Consider the following 21,042-nt stretch of genomic DNA (forward strand, 5'->3'; position numbering starts at 1 on the left):
TAGGCACGAATGGCGGAGACTTAGGTTTAGGCACTAATGGGGAGGGGTTAGGGTGCAGGGTGGGGCAGGTTAGGGTTAGGCTACAAGAAAGGCGGTTTAGGGGGAGTAGGGGGGAGGGTTAGTATACTTACCCGACCCCGGGATGCCGCTTTCGGTATTTTGACAGGAGGCATCCAGACTGTCGGTATTACATACCAATTCCAAATGGAGATCCTGGGGTGAAACCCCTTCTGAAGCAGGGAGAACATACAAACTAAACACCATTAGCGCCCCAGCAATGTGAGACTGCAGTGCTAACCATTGTGCCACTGTGTTCCCCACAGCATGCAGCAGCTCTGGGCATTCAGTCAGATTGTAAAATTAGTTAAGAAAAGACGCGGCACAGATTTATTCAGATGCATCCTGATCAATGCAGTATTGTAGGACACACATCAGAGGACTCTAAAAAGCGTACGCTACATCTCATAAATAAAGACGAATCTGCCGTGATTAGTAAATTTGCCGTATACGTGGCCCTGGGATGGAGTCTGTCTGCAGGGGCCCCCCTCAGTGTGTGGCACCACTGCTGGGTTAATTGGCCTCCACAATGTATCTGTGGTATTGAATTTAGATTGTAAGCTCCACTGGGGCCGGAACTCATGTGCCTGAATAATATTCTCTCATTGTACAGCACAGCGGAAATTGTTAGCAAGAAATAAAATAATAGCAGTCCGGCACCTAGACACCATTCCTGTGCAGCCACGTAATAACAGTAATCAGCGCGCTGTATTATATGGTGCAGAGCCGTAATTTGCAGTTCGCCTGTATATAGTGTCGCTGCCCATTGAGACCAATTAATGAATTGCTGTGTATTTTCCAGGCTGCCGTCCCTAACTCCAGGCACAACGCTATCTTCCTGAGGTGCCATGAGCAGGCTGCACAGGACTTACAGCTGAACCCCAACTACCATGAAGACAAGCGACCCCCGAACAGTAGCCTCAACTCATCAGCAAAGCACTGATTGACGGGGATGAGAACCAGACACAAGATAGTTAATGCACCTCTCACAGCTTGTCACCAAACCTGTCACCGGCCTGGCGGAGCGTCACCGGCAGGCGAAAGGAGCGCAGCCAGTGCCCTCAATTTAGTGTTAAAGTACATTATGTATATGTTATGTATTATAAGTGTATTTATATAGCACAATACAATTATAGGACGCTTTACAGATCATTGTTTTCTGACTATAATATGTTTCTATTGATATTTTAAAATGAATTATTGTTTCGACGTATAGAGCGAGCGCAATCTCTTGTCTGGCAGATGTTTGGCTGTAATGCTCATCCTTATAGAGTCACCTTTGATTACCTGCATATATTTTGTATGCAGAATAAATGTATTAGTTACATAGGGGTCTATTCACTAAGCAGTGTTAGGAAACATAATGAAAAGTGATAAGGTACCAGCCAATCAGCTCCTAACTGCTGTGTTTGAAAAATGACAGTTGGGAGCTGATTGGCTGGTACCTTATCACTTTTCACTATGTCTCATAACACTGTTTAGTAAATAGACCCCATAAATATGTTGCCCTCCTTATAACTACAACACCCACCGGAGCACCTCAAGAGGCTGCTATAGGACCCGTCTTTGTGGGGGCCCAGCGTTGCTGGTCTATTCGTTCCTGTGCCCCCCCCATTATTTTACTATGGGGCTTGGTGAGTGAGTGTTACGCCCCTGACACCATCTTGCTATAACAACACTTGTTCTTTGTTGGCGTTATACGGCAGGAGCATTGTGGGCGCAAGCCGATGGTTATGCAGTTTGAGCTATTAGCGATAACCTGCAGTGAGCCATACATGCCTACTGTCCCGATTTGGTCGGGAGCCTCCCGAAAATCGTGTGCTGCTCCCAGCCACCCGGAAAAGTAGGCATGCCCCCCGGGCCCTCCAGTCCCCCCCCCGCAATACCTACCCAAACCCCCGCAGCGGAGGGGTTGATGACGTGATTCTCGCTGAATCGCGCCATCATGACCCCACCTCCTGCTCCACAATGCCGTAAATATCGGAATTGTTTAGCGGGGGCGGGGCCAAAATGTCACGAATACGAGGCTCCACCCCTACTCCCGCCCCTAAACGGCACATAATGTCCCGGTCACGCCCCCTTTTGCAGGCCCCGCCCCCCTGCTAAGCCGACCTGGCTGCTCCCTCCCGGCAGGGGCAGCCAGGATATCGGCAAGCATGCAGTGAGATTTTATTTGCAACAAGATTGACAGGCAGGGACACAGCATGGGACCACATCAGTCGCACCATTGGACCTCAGAATGGCCGTTACAAGTAAGACACCAGGGACGGAAATTCTGCATAAGAAGATGCAGTCACTGTTTTCGACGCGCCCCCAAACAGTCATGACACGTTTGAGTCGCCACACCCCCGTTACCTCCTGCGAACGGTCATTGTCCTTCAATCACTCTGCCTCCCAATCTTCAGTACAAGTTCCGTTACAAGTCCACCGCGGCACATGCGCAGTCTAACTCTGACGCAAACGCAGACTGAAAACATTGGCCACTTGAAAGCGAACTTGACACTCTGGGCCTGATTCAGAGCCGCTCGTAAGCGGCCGCTCGTTCGCTCCCAGCAATGTTCGCACATCTGCGCATGCGTATGGGTCGTAATGCGCATGCGCCAACCAGTCAGTGCGGTCGGAAAACGTGTGCTCGCAAAATTGCGAGCGCCTGCTAATTTGAGTGACAGGATGAGGCGTTTGTGGGTGGTAACAGGGAAAGGTGCTTGAAAACGGGGAGTGGAGATCCGAACGCAGGCGTGCCAAAAGGTCAAAACGGGCGTTTTAAGGGTGTGCATAATTAACAAAGCAGCGTCATCGACCACGTCACTTGGTTGTTTCTTAGCCTGAACTGTTCGCATGATTGCGGTAGGAAAATCTAACCACAAGCACTGCGAGCAGTTCAGACGCCTTTCGATGTACTCGATTAATCAAATAAATAGCGGAGATGATGTAGGATGCGAGCGGCCAGGGAGCGTCTTTACAAAATAGTGAGCGCATGTTTCATTCGCTCGCTCAGACATAGAGGCGTCAACAGACCGCAAAGAGCGAGCGCTCAATTTAAATAGCCGGCCCCTTTTTCTGAACGAGCGAGCGCAAATAGCGTCCGGCTCTGAATCAGGCCCACTGTCCACCTTTGAACCAGGCCCATAGAGAATAAAATAGGAGTCTTTGTTTTGCCAAATGTTTGCAGAAAAACACATAAATTTGTTTAAAAAATGTACATTGATTCTCGTCTCCAGGTGTATAATTATCATATCGAAAACCTATGAAGCTGTCACATAAAGAAGCACATTTGCATAGAGGGAGCGTGATAAGAGCCTGGGGCATGTACTAATGACTTGTACAGATAATGAACTAAAGCAAAACAGACTCTGCAACAGGCAGATAAGCTGGGCTCTCCGGTAATACTCCGCCGTAAGGTTTTATGTCACCAGCCTGTAGTTTGTGCTGATTGCTATAGAAGTCAGTAAATGTACTGACATATGGCAGCTCCATGATTTTAACAATGCCTTGAATCAGGTCCCCTTGGCTAACGCACTACAGTAACCAAATTTGGATTGTTAAAACAGACATAGAGAACAGTTCCGGAGGGTGCCGGAGGGCAGAAGGCGAATGGTGTGCGATGTTTTGAACACCTTAAATCCAAGAACCAGTGACGCTGACTGCGTGGAATGTGCGCATGTCACACATTTCGTGGTTATCCGGTACTTGCCATCGGGGAGGTCAATGGATGACACCTTACGCGTTGAACACATATATTCAAAGGAGGACGAGGTCGCGCCTGCGTCTATTGGCGCTCGCCCATATGCGACATTATGCAAATGGCGTGGCAACAGCCCTTTCCTGGTGTACATCTGTGCGTCCGACTGTGCAAGGGCTGAGGCCTTTGTGCGGTCACACTGTGTATCGCATGCGTCGTATGAGTTTTTAGGGATTTTTGGGGCTGGTGCAGTAGCAAAACATTCGCTCACCTCCGCGAAAATCAGTATTCCGCGGTATTCTGAATCAGGACCGTAAAGTGTTGCAGGTAGCATCCAAAAGTACAACTTTCCCGAAATACGAGTACTCATGGGTTTAAGCAGGGCTGTAAGTAAATGGTGAGGTGTGTCCTGGGCACAAAACCAAACCAGGACTAATTCCTCACCTGCAATGTCTGCATCTTAGTGGCCATTATGTTGGAGACCAGTAGATAAAGTAATTGCAGATGAAAGTCCATTAATCTGTAGCTGATAGAACACTGATACAGTATAATAAGATATAATAAAATAATGTATCAAAGGATACAGAAGAACTACAATTCCTGGGGAGCTCTGTTTACTGGCCCTGATTCAGAGCCGGACGCTCTGACAGAGCGCTCGCTCTGAATCAGGGCCGGTCTTTTTTTTTTTTTAGAATGGCCTCCTGGCCTCGTTGCCGCAAGCCCCAGAGAGATTTCGGCTCTAACAGAGCCGGAATCTCTCCACTGACATCACTTGTGATATCAGTGGGGCCGGCCCCAAACGGTAGACGTTCTCACGGGAACGCCTCCGTTTGGGCAGCCACCCCCCCCCCGGTCCGCCCACTCAACATCGACAGCACGCCCCCTTTGGTTCGAGACCCGGAGCGACGTCGCTATCCGGGTCTCGCGCATGCGCACGACGGAGCCGGCTCCGTCGTGCGCATGCGCTCTGGGCCACCATCGACCCAATTGCGAGCGCTCGGCGCTTGCGACCGGGTCTGAATCAGGCCCACTGTCCTTCCCCTGTCCAAATGAAAACATAGCTTCTACTATATTGTTATCCGCAAAAACAGCTCTATGGTGAAACTATTACAATTTTAATTAAGCTGTTTTATCCCGACTCTATTATATGCTGCGATTTATGGAGACCTATAGTACAGCATGTCTGGTTTTATCTATACAAAGACCCATAAAGTCACTTTCTGTTATTGGAGTGATAATAAATCAGCTGGCTGCTGGGATGAGCACATAAAATTATTATATATATATATATAGTGTTTTGCTATATACTGTATACTCGTACTGTGACAAGAACACTGGAATAGTGTTTGAGGGCAGGAATATTTGTCCCAGGTTTCTGACCTGCATTAAAACCCTTGGAAAATTTGGAAAAATTTGATTCCCGGTTGTAACTTCCTGAGTAGATCCGGATATATCCACGTCGCGGTTCTGATCTCCAAGTAGTTCGGAATTCGGATTTTAAATCTGAATTACGGGGTTTGGATTGCATATATTACATGATTTTAGCTGTTTTTTTTTTTTTTAAATGTTTTCATTTAAAAAAAATAAAATAAAAAAAATTCAGATCCAAACCCCAAACATTTGAAGGTGGTTTTGCAAAACCAAAACACGTAGATGAATCCGGATTCAAAACAAAAACACGGGGGCCAGCGCACATCTCTAGAAAATGTTAGTTGTTGTGTAAATGGCTTGCTGAGAGCTTTTGGGCTTTGGTAAAAGCTGGTTATGGGCTCCTGAGGGCGTGCTCCATCCATTAGGCCCATTTCAGGTCTTTAAGGACTGTGACCTAATGCTGGGTACGTACTGGCAGATATATCGGCCGATCAATTGATCAGCTAATATATCTGGTGCCCGTCAGGTAGTGTGTACCAGCGATATGTCTGTGAACGACGTTGTTCGCAGACATACTGTATCGTATCAGCTCTGCTGCTCAGCCGCTGGCAGATATATCTGTCCATCGTTCTGTGTTTAGGGGCGGCACTTGCAGTAGAGGCCGCGGTGAGGGGGGGGCGGGACACGCCCCACCGGCCAGCGGGACCTGCGTACAGAGACAGATGATGGTCGGTCAGTGTGGATCATCTGCAGATATAACTGTTCAGTGTGTACCCAGCTTATGACGCTCAGACATGCCTGCGTTCATACCTCCACTCCCCCGTTACTACTGCCCTGCCCCTGTTACCACCCACAAACGGCCTCTCCTGTCACTCATTCCACTGGGCTGTCTTTGCTGGGCGAGCGAGCGCTTCCCGATCGCTCGGACTAGTTTGCATATTGCGGTGCATACCCATGCGCAGATTAGCAAACATCGCCAGCAACGAGCGAACGCTTGCTAGCGACCGGGTCTGAATCAGGCCCTTAGTCCCATAGACCCCACCCCCATCTGCTCAGCAATAAACCATATATATCATATATTGCATCGTTTTTTTAGGTCGGTTGATCTTAGGGGGTCATTCAGACCCACTCGCAAACGGCAGTACGCTCGCAAGTGGGTCGATGTTCCCCACTGCGCATGCGCACGACGGAGGGAGCTCCGTCGTGCGCATGCGTGAGACCCGGGCTGCGACAGCCAAGCTGTCACTCCGGGTCTCGCACCAAAGGGGGCGTGCTGTCGATGGTGACTGACAGCACGCCCCCTTTGGTGGGCGTGCCGGGGGCGTGCCTGCCAGACGGAGGCGTTCCCATGGGAACGCCTACCGTCTGAAGCCGGCCCCACTGACATCACTAGTGATGTCAGTGAGAGTGATTTTGGCTCTGATAGAGCCAAAATCACTCCAGGGCTTGTGGCAGCGAGACCCTACCGCAGGGTCTCCGTCCCAAGTCCGATGGTCGCGATGGTCAAGACCATCGCGACCATCTTTTTGGAAGCTCGTATATGCTGTTGGTGGTCACCCACAGCTATACGAGCGTCCAGGAGGATGCTCCATTTTAATGGAGGAGGGCCCTGATTCAGAGCGAGCGCTCTGGTCAGAGCGTCCGGCTCTGAATCAGGCCCTTAATCCTGTTCTCTCTTCAGCAGATGAGATAAGACGCCTCATTTCCTTTTCAAATCCTCTGTGTTCAGCTTTAACCTGTGTTAAATACGGCAGTAACTAACTAGTAATATTGTTTCAGAAGTAGTCATTCTATTGATTAAATTCCTGATTAAGATGCAGCTTCACGGAGAGAATGTTCCAGGTTTGTTGCTCTTGTACGTTCACAAATCACTTTTCTCTTCTTGTCAATGGCCCTGAGAGTGTCGCCTGTGCCAGGGACCAGGGTCTAACATGGTTTATTATGCTATAAATATATAGATGTTATTCTCATTAACCGCTTAAAGTTTTAACAATAATCCAGTTCATAGTGAGACAAAAACTGCATTTAATCTACTGACACACATAGAGATTTATCTGAAATTCCAAGTACAGGTAGCGCCAGCGTGCTGTAACGTATAGCAACCGAACAGGTATTATCTGTGCACAAGTCTATTGGCCAAAGCTGGTATCTGACTGAAGCTGTGAATTATAAGGGTGTGAATTGAAAGACAGACAGTAAAAGTCCGACAATGTCAAGATAGACACCAAGGGGGTAAATTTACTAAAGTGAGAGTTTTTAGAAGTGGAGATGTTGCCCATAGCAACCAATCAGATTCTACTTAACATTTTACTAGAACCATCTAGAAGATAATAGCTAGAATCTGTTCGGTTGCTATGGGCAACATCTCCACTTCTGAAAAACCCGCATTTTAGTTAATTTAGCCCGAGACGTTAAGACAGTCAATAGGTCGACAGGGACAAAATGTTGACACACTAAAGGTCGACATGTAAGAAGGTCGACATGGGCAAATGGTCGCCAGTGTCAAAATTGGTCGACACATTTTTTTTTTCTAACCCTAATCTTCACCCTAATTCTCCCCTTGGTGCCGAACCCTAACCATCGGGGTAGGTGCCTGACCCTAACCGTTCCTTCTTTTGTCTAACCCTCCCTCCTGGTGCCTAACCCATTCCGTCAGGGGTAAGTGCCTAACCCTAACCGTCGGGATGTTTGCAAATCTGTGCAGGAACCTCAATGCGCCTGTGTAGCTTTGTTTCTGCGATGTCGCTCGCGGTGCCCCAAAAGTTACAGCATGATTGACATGCTGTTGGCATTTGGGAGCGGTGACGGGCAGCATTGAGCGTGTAGAAGTCCTTGAACTGAATTTGGTTAGAGCCCCTACAGACACTCAGGAAAGTATAACAGCCTTTTGCATTCCTCCCAGTTTGCAGTGAATTGCGCAATAGTGGCCCCACCCCCTGCTACTCAGTGGCACAGCTGAAGCATTAGGCAGTGGGGGGGGAGGCAGGGTTGCAATGATGTCATTAACCACGCCCCCCACACCTCTCATCATAACCTTCCCTCCATGATCTATCAGAAATCAAATATTGCCATACAGTATATATACAGTCAGGTCCATAAATATTGGGACATTGACAGAATTTTCATATTTTGGCCTCTATTCACCACCACAATGGCTTTGAAATGAAACAAACAAGATGTGATTTAACTGCAGACTTTCAGATTTAATTTGAGGGTAATTACATCCAAATCAGGTGAACGGTGTAGGAATTACAACGGTTTCTATATGTGCATCCCACTTTTTAAGGGGCCAAAAGTAATGGGACAAACTAAACAATCCTAAATCTAACTTTCACTTTTTAATACTTTGTTGCAAATCCTTTGCAGGCAATTACAGCCTGAAGTCTGGAACACATAGACATCACCAGACGCTGGGTTTCATTCCTGGTGATGCTCTGCCAGGCCTCTACTGCAAATGTCTTCAGTTCCTGCTTGTTCTTGGGGCATTTTCCCTTCAGTTTTGTCTTCATCAAGTGAAATGCATGCTCAATCGGATTCAGGTCAGGGGATTGACTTGGCCATTGCATAACATTCCACTTTTTAGCCTTAAAAGACTCTTTGGTTGCTTTTGCAGTATGCTTCGGGTCATTGTCCATCTGCACTGTGAAGCGCTGTCCAATGAGTTCTGAAGCATTTGACTGAATATGAGCATATAATATTGCCCAAAACACTTCAGAATTCATTCTGCTGCTTTTGTCAGCAGTCACATCATCAATAAATACAAGGGAACCAGTTCCATTGGCAGCCATACATGCCCACGCCACGACACTACCACCATCATGCTTCGCTGATGAGGTGGTATGTTTTGGATCATGAGCAGTTCCTTTCCTTCTCTTCTCTTCCCATCACTCTGGTACAAGTTGATCTTTGTCTCATCTGTCAATAGGATGTTGTTCCAGAACTGTAATGGCTTTTTTAGATGTTGTTTTGCAAACTATAATCTGGTCTTCCTGTTTTTGTGGCTCACCAATGTTTTGCATCTTGTGGTGAACCCTCTATATTCACTCTTGTGAAGTCTTCTCTTGATTGTTGACTTTGACACATATACACCTACCTCCTGGAGAGTGTTCTTGATTTGGCCAACTGTTGTGAAGGGGTTTTTCTTCACCAGGGAAATAATTCTTTTGTCATCCACCACAGTTGTTTTCCGTGGTCTTCCGGGTCTTTTGGTGTTGCTGAGCTCTCCGGTGCGTTCTTTCTTTTTAAGAATGTTCCAAACAGTTGATTTGGCCACACCTAATGTTTTTGCTATCTCTCTGATGGGTTTGTTTTGATTTTTCAGCCTAATGATGGCAGCTCTTTGGATCTCATATTGAGAGTTGACAGCAACTGATTCCAAATGCAAATGTCACACCTAGAATCAACTCCAGACCTTTTACCTGCTTAATTGATAATGAAATAACGAGGGAATAGCCCACACCTGTCCATGAAATAGCTTTTGAGTTGATAGTCCTATTACTTTTGGCCCCTTAAAAAGTGGGAGGCACATATAGAAACCGTTGTAATTCCTACACCGTTCACCAGATTTGGATGTAATTACCCTCAAATTAAATCTGAAAGTCTGCAGGTAAAGCACATCTTGTATGTTTCATTTCAAAGCCATTGTGGTGAATAGAGGCCAAAATATGAAAATTCTGTCAATGTCCCAATATTTATGCACCTGACTGTATATATATGTGCTAGATTGTATTGTTTTCACATATATTTCCATTGTAGCCAGCAATATAAATTTCAAATGCACATTTCCAGTTTGTGTGTTTTGTTTTCTTGCTAGAAGCATTTTTGCAGCCCAAACACAAAGAGAATAATTCCCCATTCTGAGGACCGGTAATTGTTCTGTATAATTAATATCAAGTAGAAATGAGCAAAACAGTAAATGGTAAGATAATTACAGATGCCCGCTTCCTACTACCTGTAAATTAAACATTCATTTAAAAAAAATAATATATATCAATCAAGTGTTCTCGTGCATATTCATAAGAGCAGAAAAATTAAACACTGAATTTCTAAATACAAAAATGCAATTATTTCTGAAAGCCATTCTACAATTATACTGACATGCATAACAAACCTGTTTGTTGTCACGAGGGTCACTTATAGTGTGTGGTGGAAGATACCAATGACCCCACAGTGATAACACCCTATGCAATATATATATATGGACGGTATGTAGTTAGGAAGCCGCCGGGCGAAATGCTGACCGCCGGCTTCCCGGCTGTCTAATCCCGACAAGGGACTACTGATAGGCGTCGAAATCCCGTCGCCTAACATTATCCCTATGTCGGGATCTCGAAGCCCGGCTTACCGAATGAAGGTAAGCCAGGCGGCGGGTGCGGACAGCCATGGGGTTTTAGGTTAAGAGCTCCTGGGGGGGGGACTTAGGGTTAGGCACACCCCCCAGGAGGGTTAAGGTCAAGCTAGGGGAAGGGGCGGTTAGAATTAGGCGCCCCCTCGGTAGGGGGGTTAGGTGTAGGCACCCCTGGGGGAGGCTAGGGTTAGGCACTAGGGGGGAGGTTAGGGTTATGCACCCCTAAAGGAGGGTTAGGGGGGGAGAGGGTTAGCGATAGTACAAATACTTACCCTGTCAGGATCTTCTAGTGCCGGTCTTCCGGTGTCGGGATACCGATTCTATATGGACAGGCCATGTAGGTGGTAATTCCTTAATTTCGCTCAGTAAAAACTGTGATTATGTTTTTGGTTTTAGAAGTGTACATAAAAAAACCCTTTTATATATATATATATATATATATATATATATATATTTGTACCTTATGAAAAAATCTATTTCTTGTACTGTACCTACCTACTCATCCTGAATGTTCCGGAGACTCGTGAACTTGATTTGCATTCCGTCACATCATTGTGGTCCCACCCTTTCGCTGTATAGGTCTGTAAATCACTGGTTCTCCTTACAGCTATAACCAGATCATTGATGAAATAATGATTAAAACTGACCATGATCCTGTTCCTGATTTCCTGAATTCCTGGTAGCCTAATCCAGTAAACCTGAGCACTTGTACCTCTCTTAACGGTGTGCAATCCTGAGTTCCTGAGCCTCTGCTATGTCTGTGCAATCCTTAGTTTCTGCAATTCTGCTACCCAGGAAATGCCATTTGTAGGTGGTAACGGGGGGGGGGGATTGGGTGAATGCAAGCGTGCCAGGGCGTTTCAACACTGTTGCAGGGGCATGCATAAATGATTCACTGTGATGGCCTATGCAGCCTGAAACCTGATAGCGTGCATGGAAGTTAGCAATTTCTAAATAAGGTCAGGGCTTGTGTAACTGTGCGTGAGGCTGCGATGGTGCTCGATTGTACCGATGGTTTTGCAGTCTTGCTAAACATTACGGATGTGTGGTGAGTGGGCATCCTTATGTTATGCTGCAATGGATTAGCATACTATTGCAGTTGAACTGCATGCGTAATCGCTATTGCTTACAGTACTGAATCATGCCCTGCGTACAATAATGAGTTTATTACCTTCTGCTACCAGTGTGCTATACAGACTTCATGACAGTCTGCTATCTGTGTAGTTCTGACACACAGCTACATGTGTGCAATCCTGATTTACTTCTGCCAAAGGTCTCCAAACCATTGTCAATATTTGTGTATTTTACTTGCTGACTCTGTGAGACTGGTGGAACTGTCTGATGTGTGTAAAGCCCTTCTCCTATCCCTTGAAAAGCCTCTCAATCCTTAGAAATGTAGGGAGCCAAGTTTGCATTGAGTGCTTTGCACTGGGGACCTTGTGTCCCATTGGGCATCCTAAGGAATAACTGATGCTGCACTGAGCCAGATAAGTCAGATAAGCCCACTCTCTATACTGTAGCCACAGGTAAGTTATGTTGGCACAAATATTGTGAGCTATAAATTATGGTTTTAGACAAAGGTGTTTAGAGTTTTACGCAAATTAGTTATGGAAATTTACATAATCATGATCACCGAGAGAAAGAAAAACACTTTAGGTGCTAGTTGAATAAGAATATTTCATTACTACAAAAATAAAGCTTCTGACGGATAGAGACTGGGTGGTCTCTGATTACAGAACAGTTTATAGTCTGAGAGTGGTTACGTTCATAAATTGCAGAAATGTTTATGATAAAAAAAAAAATATATATATTTTAAAATAAGATAATTCAAATATATTGAACATTTTCAATCTCAGACAGCATGTGTAACAGATCCGATGGATTTGTTACCTGTGCTGCGGCGAAAAATCAAGTTATGGAAATGTCAATATGTAATATTCATATAATATATTCATATAATTCAAATAATCCTTGCCGGTAAAGTAGTATATATTTACGTAACATGATGAGTTCCTCTGGTCAAACAGTTATCAGTGTAGATGGTGATTATTCCAGCCACTATTGAACCTTGTATGTCTCCTTGAAGCCTGCTGCTCAACCGGCTCCTAGGCCAGAGGCAGCCTCTTTCTGAATCCAAGATGGCCAATGTGAAATTGCTGTATATGAATAGATGTAGGTATAGGTGGGAGGGGGGCTAGCCTATGTTCTGGGGGCATGGAAGGATTACAGCAAGGAGCTGTACATGACCCCTTTGCCTTGAGCCTGTACATGTCTATGGTGTATATTCTCAGTATCGGTATTATATTTACAATTTATTAATACAGACTACAACTGGGCTAAACGTACTGAGGTGGATGCAATGGCAGCTGGCAGAGATTAGGCTGCTTGTTGTTTTCACTGTGCATGCACAAAAAGTGAGCTCACACAAGTACAGGTGACGCAGAGCTGTACCTACAGTATTTCCACTACATCTACACTTGTGACTGCGTACCTGCCCTGTCAGGAGGTGTTTTCACATAAGGAAAGTAGAGTGCATACCTCCCAACATGACCCGCTCCAGAAGGGACACAATACTCTGGTCCTGGACTTCCCTGGTAATAGGCGGGGCTGCAGCGCAGTTCAAAATTCAAATAGGGGAGTCACACCAACTGTCATTTCAATTCACACCATGCCAAACATCACTGGCTGGGACTCACTGGCAGTTGGTGTGACTCCCCTATTTGAATTTTGGACTGTACTGTAGCCCCGCCCCTGGAGCCGCCACCAATCATAAATTACCAGGGAAGTCCAGGACCAGAGCAGTGTGTCCCTCCTGGAGCGGGTCATGTTGGGAGGTATGTGAGTGACGGTGTGTCATTGCCACTGAGGCCTAGGCAGGGTTGGAGGTTTCCAGCCACATCTTTTCCCTGCCTGCGGTTCAGGAGCATCATACACCCGATTTCTGTATATCAGATCCGCAACTTATACCTTTTTATTAATAATAAAATTCATTGTCACCTCTCCAGATACAGCCTGCGCTCCGCGGAGTGGCACCGCCGGTCTTCAGGACTGAAGATGCCATGTTTGGATTATTTATCCGAGGAAGGACGTAGCATCGGAAAATCTGCAATCACATCGGCCAGCTGAGTGACCATGGGGTCGCGCATGCCGGCCGCTGCAGATACAACAAAGAGGCCAGGAAATCTCCGTCAGCAGAGATCCTGGCCTCTTCCCACCCCCCCTAACGGCAGTGACACGCATCCATTTTGGGAAAAGCGGAGGACATCCACGCCTCCTTTCCGCCCACAATCAGCAACAGCCTGTCATTCACTGACAGTCTGCTGCCGCTCTGTGGGCCTGATTCAGAGCCGGAAGAACAAAACTAAGAAAACACATGTACATAAGTATTCACAGCCTTTGCCATGAAGCTCAAAATTGAGCTCAGGTGCATCCTGTTTCCACTGATCATCCTTGAGATGTTCCTACAGCTTTATTGGAGTCCACCTGTGGTAAATTCAGTTGATTGGACATGATTTTGAAAGGCATACACCTGTCTATATAAGGTCCCACACTTGACAGTGCATGTCAGAGCACAAACCAAGCATAAAATCAAAGGAATTGTCTGTAGACCTCCGAGACAGAATTGTCTAGAGGCACAAATTGTGTGTAGAATTTGGAGGACAAAAATGAATTTATTCCATTTTGGTATAAGGCTGTAACATAACAAAATGTGAAAAAAAGTGAAGCGATGTGAATACTTTCCGGATGCACTGTATTACCACCAAGGCCTTAGTATGTACAGGGCACAATTATGTAACAGGCTCCTGTTCTTTGCTTGCTGCCCCAAAACCATCTGCCTGTCACACGCTGAGCTGTGGAGGCCTGAGAAAATGTTGGTACGGGAAGTGAAATATTCACTGGGGCATAGATTAGGGGACTTGGGGACCAACAACACTACACAGCCCATACAGTATGTGTCCTAAATGAATGCATCTTCAATGTGCAAGACAGTCTGGTTGCTAGTGACAACCAGTTAAATAGCAGCTGCAGTGTTCCGTCGTGACTCGTCGTGAGTGAGAGCTATAATTACCTTTCCCATTTAAAAACATCCCCTCAGAAAATACTATAGTATTCAAGGATATTGCCATGGAATTTCACAGACTTTGGTAATTTACCATGGTAATCTGTTATCTATCTACCACGGTAATCTGCCATCTTTTCCTCTGAGGGTTTCTACACACAGATGTCAATAAGACGTCTGCACTTTTAGGCCCTGATTCAGAGACGGACGCTCTGAATCTGGGTGTTTTGTTTTTTTTGTGAGGCCTTCTGGCCGCTCGCATAGCTGTGGGTGACCACCCACAGCTATAGCGAGCGGCCAGGATGATGGTCGCGATGGTCAAGACCATCGCGACCATCGGGCTTGCGACGAGACCCTTGTGGTAGGGTCTCGTGGCCACAAGCCCCAGAGAGCTTCTGGCTCTAATAGAGTATGATGTCAGTGGGGCCGCCCACAAACAGCAGGCGTTTGCTTGGGAACGCCTCTGTTTGTGAAGCCACCCCCCGGCCATACCTACAAAATGGGGCGAGCTGTCGATCAACATCGACAGCCGCCCCTTTTGTAGTGAGCCATGGAGCGAGTGCTTGTTGCGCTCGCTCCGGGGCTCGTGCACACGCAGTGTGCACTGGACCACCATAGACCTGCTTGCAAGCTCTATGCTCTTGCGAGGGAGTCTGAATCAGGCCCTTAGTGCGTTTGGTGCGGTGCTCACCCTGGGGCTGATATACAGTTGGACATACATCTAGTTTATTATTTGCGCAAATTGCGTTTTTTTTTAATACTTTGCATGCGCAGAACAACGTATCCCGTATCCATCTGTATGTAGATAAGTTCCCATTTTGCTGTGACGACTTGGAAACGGGGGATGGACAGGACATGTACATGGTAAATACAGGTCATGCAGACCACAACACCGATGTATATGCACCTGTCAGGACGTGTGGAATTCACAGGTGCTTGACCTAGGGATGGCCATTGACCATCTGTGTTTCAAAACATCGATGGTTGCTGGCCGATATTAACTAGTCTTGCCATCAATGGCAGAGAAACAATGGTTCTCTGCGATCGATAGATGAGTGGGAGCTGATGTTTGTTTGTTTTTGTGGCGGGACAGATCTTAGCCAACCCCTGGTGCTGTCTAAGCCATAGCCCCTTTTTTGATTGTCCTGCCCACCGTGCCCACAGCAGAGGTGACCACTGAGGGGATGCACCATAGTTTTTTAGTTCCATCGATGGACACCCCACTGATGGCCATCCCACGGGGGGGGACTGGTGATGCCATTTGCGCTGAATCTCATCATGGCCCTGCCCTTTGCTTCCCAATGCCGAAAATCTCGGCATTGTATAGTGGGGGCAGGGCCAAAATGACGCAATTCCGTGTCCACGCGCCCCCGCTCCGCCCCAATTGCCGGTTAGTATCTCCGGCCACGCCTCCTCTACCGCGCCACGCCCCCCTGCTTGTCCGACCTGGCTGCCCACTCCCTGAGAGGATTGCCATAAAGTCGGCAAGCCTGCTCTATATCAGCCTCTGTTTGCATGGGAGCTTGTAAAAATGGGACGGACTTTGGACGGCGTGTAGTGTTGTCTTACGGCCAGGGACCCCCCTGCACTCACAGCGAGTACCAGAGAAAGGCTTTTGCTGAAGGGACCAGTGAAGCCTAATTTTATGAGGGTGCTCAGCAATCTCAACCAGATGCACCTTGGATTCATTAGTGGCACCCGGGGTTAATGAGGCCTGGAAACTATCACGGTACTGCTATAAAGGTAAACTCCCCGCTGAAACTTGAACTTCACCCCTTGGAACAATACTGATCTGCAAAACCTGACCTATCACAATGCTGAGGTCTTTCGTTATTGTTCATTTATCATAAATCATAGAAGTCTCCAAAGCATTGTGCACGCTAATATGTTATATAAGTTAGTAGCTACCACCGACAACCCATTCATTAGTATGAGATGATGACGTCCAGGCTGTAAACTGAATAATAAACGTGTTTGTGTGCTTAATTTGTTATTTTTAAGACACCGCACTCGGCAGAGACTTTGCCATGCGATTCATGAGGTTCACTGTTTAACCTGCGGGACACGTTTTTATAATGAGCGTGACACTGGACCTCTGCAGACGCGCTTTCTGCAAATAACACGGTGAGAATATCACTAGATGTTTCTGACTCTCAGCCGAGGAGCGCTGCTTGTTTGTACACCTAGGGGTCACAGCGTGGATCTATCTGATCATGTTTTGTCACTTTGTAGTGTCTCCTCGCAGGAAATATAATAATAGATCATTAATATAACATTCTTTAAGAAACATTTACGTACAAGGATGAGAGTCCGAGATTTGGCTAAAAATAAACCAACTTTCCTGCCATGAAACCAATTTATTTTCCATCTTATATAAACATGCTCATTAGAAGAATTATGTATATATATATATATATATATATATATATATATATATATATTATTATAGGGGTGTACACCGGCCACTTTTCGTGTTTTGTGTTTTGGTTTTGGATCTTAATCTTTCTTCGTGTTTTGGATCTGGATTGGTTTTGCCAAAACCACCCTTCCGTGTTTTGGGTTCTGGGTTTTGTGTTTTGGATCTGTATTTTTTTGAAAAAAAGCATAAAAACCACTAGAATTTGTAGGTTTTTCTGCTCCTGTGCTATTATTAACCTCAATAACCTTAATTTCCACTCATTTCCAGTCTATTCTGAACACCTCACACCTCACAATAGTGTTTTTATGTCCAAAAGGTTGCACCGAGGTAGCTGGATGACTATGCTAAGCGACACGAGTGGGCGGCACAAACACGTGGCCCATCTAGGAGTGACACTGCAGTGGCAGACAGGAAGGCAGTTTGAAAAACTAGGCCCCAAACTGTACATAATGCAAAGAAAAAAAAGAGGTGCAAGATGGAATTGTCCTTGGGCCCTCCCACCCACCCTTATTTTGTATAAACAGGACATGCACACTTTAACAAACCAATCATTTCAGCGCCAGGGTCTGCCACACGACTGTGGCTGAAATGATTGGTTCGTTTGGGCCCCCACAAAACAAGCTGGCAATTAATCTGTCCCTGCACAAACTGGCTCTACGGAGGTAAGATGTCATCCTCATCCACCGATTCCTCACCCTCTTCAGTGTTGTGTACATCCTCATCCTCACAGAGTATTAACTCGTCCCCACTGGAATCCACCACCACAGGTCCCTCTGTACGTTCTGGAGGCTGGTCTCCCTGGAAGAGCTGATAATTCATTTTGATGAACATCATCTTCTCCACATTCTGTGGAAGCAACCTCCTACGCCTTTCGCTGGCAAGGTTCCCGGCTGCACTAAACACTCTTTCGGAGTACACACTGGAGGGGGGGCAACTCAGGTAAAATAGAGCCAGTTTGTACAGGGGCCTCCAAATTGCCTCTTTTTCCTGCCAGTACAGGTATGGACTGTCTGACATGCCTACTTGGATGCTGTCACCGATGTAATCCTCCACCATTCTGTCAATGGTGACAGTATCATATGCAGTGACAGTAGACATGTCAGAAATTGTTGCCAGGTCCTTCAGTCCGGACCAGATGTCCAAACTTGGTCCTGCCTGCCCTGCATCACCGCCAGCGCGTTGCTTAGGATAGCTAAGTTTTTTCCTGGCAGCCCCAGTTGCGGGAGAAAATGAAGAAGGAGCTGTTGACGTGTCACGTTCCGCTTCAGCTGACAGTGTGTTCACCAGCAGGTCTTTGCACCTCTGCAGGCTTGTGTCGGCCGGAAAGAGAGACACCACATAGGCTTTAAACCTAGGATCGAGCACGGTGGCCAAAATGGAGTGGTCTGATTTCAACAGATTGACCACCCTGGAATCCTGGCAAAGCGAATGAAGGGCTTCATCCACAAGTCTCACATGCCGAGCAGAATCGCTCCGTCTTAGCTCCTCCTTCACTTTCTCCAGCTGCTTCTGCAAAAGCCTGATGAGGGGAATGACCTGACTCAAGCTGGCAGTGTCTGAACTGACTTCACGTGTGGCAAGTTCGAAGGGCTGGAGAACCTTGCACAACACGGAAATCATTCTCCACTGCGCTTGAGTCAGGTGCATACCCCCTCCTTTGCCTATGTCATAGGTGGATGTATAGGCTTGTATGGCCTTTTGCTGCTCCTCCATCCTCTGAAGCATATAGAGGGTTGAGTTCCACCGCGTCACAACCTCTTGCTTCAGGTGATGGCAGGGCAGGTTCAAGAGTGTTTGCTGGCGCTCCAGTCTTCGGCACGCAGTCGCTGAATGGCGAAAGTGGCCAGAAATTTTTCGGGCCACCCAAAGCGTCTCCTGCACGCCCCTGTCGCTTTTCAGAAAATTCTGCACCACCAAGTTTATTGTGTGAGCAAAACATGGGACGTGCTGGAATTTGCCCAGATGTAATGCCCGCACAATATTGGTGGTGTTGTCAGATATCACAAATCCCCAGGAGAGTCTAAGTGGGGTAAGCCCCTGGGCGATGATTTCCCTCAGTTTCTCTAAGAGGTTGTCGGCGGTGTGCCTCTTACTGAAACCGGTGATACACAGCGTAGCCTGCCTTGGAACGAGCTGGCATTTCTGAGATGCTGCTACTGGTGACGCTGCTGCTGTTGCTGCGTAAGGTGATACATCTACCCAGTGGGCTGTCACAGTCATATAGTCCTTAGTCTGCCCTGTTCCACTTGTCCACATGTCCGTGGTTAAGTGGACATTGGGTACAACGGCATTTTTCAGGACACTGAGGACACTTTTTCTGACGTTTCTGTACAGTCTCGGTATCGCCTGCCTAGTGAAGTGGAATCTAGACGGGATTTGGAACCGGGGACACACTACCTCCATCAATTGTCTAAATCCCACTGCACTAATGGCGGATACCGGACGCACGTCTAACACCAACATAGCAGTCAAGGCCTCAGTTATACGTTTTGCTTCAGGATGACTGCTGTAGTACTTCATCCTCCTCACTAAGGACTGTTGGAGGGTCAATTATTTAGTAAAAGTAGTGGTGTTCCTACTTCCTCTCTGGGATGATGAACGACTCCCAGCAGCAGCAACAGCAGCAGCGGCAGCAGGAGGCGTAGCAATGCAGGATCCTCCGGAGGAATCCCGGATAGGAGAGTCAGTCATGCCAGTGACATGGCCTGCAGGACTACTTCCGATCCTGACTAAGGAGGAAATTGACGAGGAGGGAGTTGACGGTGTGGTTTGCAGGCGCTTGGATACAACAGGACAATGGGATTTAGGTGTCCCTGGACTGCTTACGGTCTTAGCCAAAGTTTCTGAACTTGACAGTAACTTATTATGAACACGCTGCAGGTGCCGTATAAGGGAGGATGTTCCTAGGTGGTTAACGTCCCTACCCCTACTTATTCCACCTTTACATATGGTACATATGGCAAGACAGTTGTTGTCCGGATTTGGATAGAAATATTGCCAGACCAAAGAGGTGGAATGTTTGGTCTTCTGCCCAGGCATGACCGTGATGGGCTTTTTCATCCCACGGACAACAACTGTCTCCCCTGGAGCCTGATTTAAACAAACCACATCACCATCAGAATCCTCCTCGCCAACTTCCTCCTCAGCGCCAGCTACACCAGTATCCTCATCCTGTTGTACTTCAACAGTGATATCTTCAATTTGCATATCAGCAAGTGGACTGTGGGTGCTCCTTTCAGCACTTGCAGGGGGCATGCAAATGGTGGAAAGAGCCACCTCTTCCCGTCCAGTGCTGGGAAGGTCAGGCATCGCAACCACCACCACACTTGGACTCTCCTTGGGGATTTGTGATATCTTCTTAGAAAGCACAGGTCTTCGCTGTGCTTTTGCCAGCTTAACTCTTTTGATTTTTTTAGTGGGAGGAGGGCTTCCATCGTCATGTGAAGCTGAACCACTAGTCATGAACATACTAGGGATCGACCTTAGCCGTTCCTTGCCACTCCGTGTCGTAAATGGCATATTGGCAAGTTTACGTTTCTCTTCAGATGATTTAAATGTTTTTTTCAAGGTCATTTTCCTGAACTTTGTCATTTGGGATTGTATGTGCCCTCTGCTATGACATTGGGCATCGGCCTTGGCAGACGACGTTGATGGCATGTTATCTTCTATGTCATGACTAGTGGCAGCAGCTTCAGCACTAGGAGGAAGTGGTTCTTGATCTTTCTCTATTTTATTTTTATCGAAGAAAGTTTGGTCCTCCATTTATGTTATATCGATTTAATATATACGTGCGGCTAAACACAGAAAATATTTTTTTATTTTTGCTGGAGAGTAGTGCACTGTGTGGGTTACACCACCCTTTAAGAAATGAGCCAGCCGGCTCTTTACTTATGGGACACAGGTGCACGCTTGGCGCTGCTCCTTTGTTGATGCACGTGCGGCTACTGCGCACACAATTCACAAACACAGAAAATATATATTTTTTTGGTTTGGAGTGTACTTTGGGGGTTACAGCACCCTTTAACGGTCAAGCCAGCCAGCCCTTTACTTATGACACAGGCGCACGCTTGGCACTACTTTGTTGATGCACGTGCGGCTACTGCGCA

The 21,042-nt window shown here is 46.7% G+C and overlaps 1 protein-coding gene across 1 annotated transcript in view; it reads left to right on the forward strand.

The window, feature by feature from the left end:
- The window catches only part of LOC148479189 (uncharacterized), a 186,695-nt gene extending 185,503 nt beyond the window's left edge, over nt 1-1,192 (forward strand). Inside the window, exon 9 of the mRNA XM_088454850.1 lies at nt 860-1,192. Within this exon, the coding sequence (XP_088310976.1) occupies nt 860-1,000 (141 nt within the window). The 3' untranslated portion in view covers nt 1,001-1,192. The remainder of the gene's footprint in view (nt 1-859) is intronic.
- The last annotated feature ends 19,850 nt before the right edge of the window (nt 1,193-21,042 follow it).

The sequence above is a fragment of the Taudactylus pleione genome, unplaced genomic scaffold (genome assembly GCF_031769625.1).
Source record: "Taudactylus pleione unplaced genomic scaffold, aTauple2 ptg000634l, whole genome shotgun sequence".
Lineage (NCBI taxonomy): Eukaryota > Metazoa > Chordata > Amphibia > Anura > Myobatrachidae > Taudactylus > Taudactylus pleione.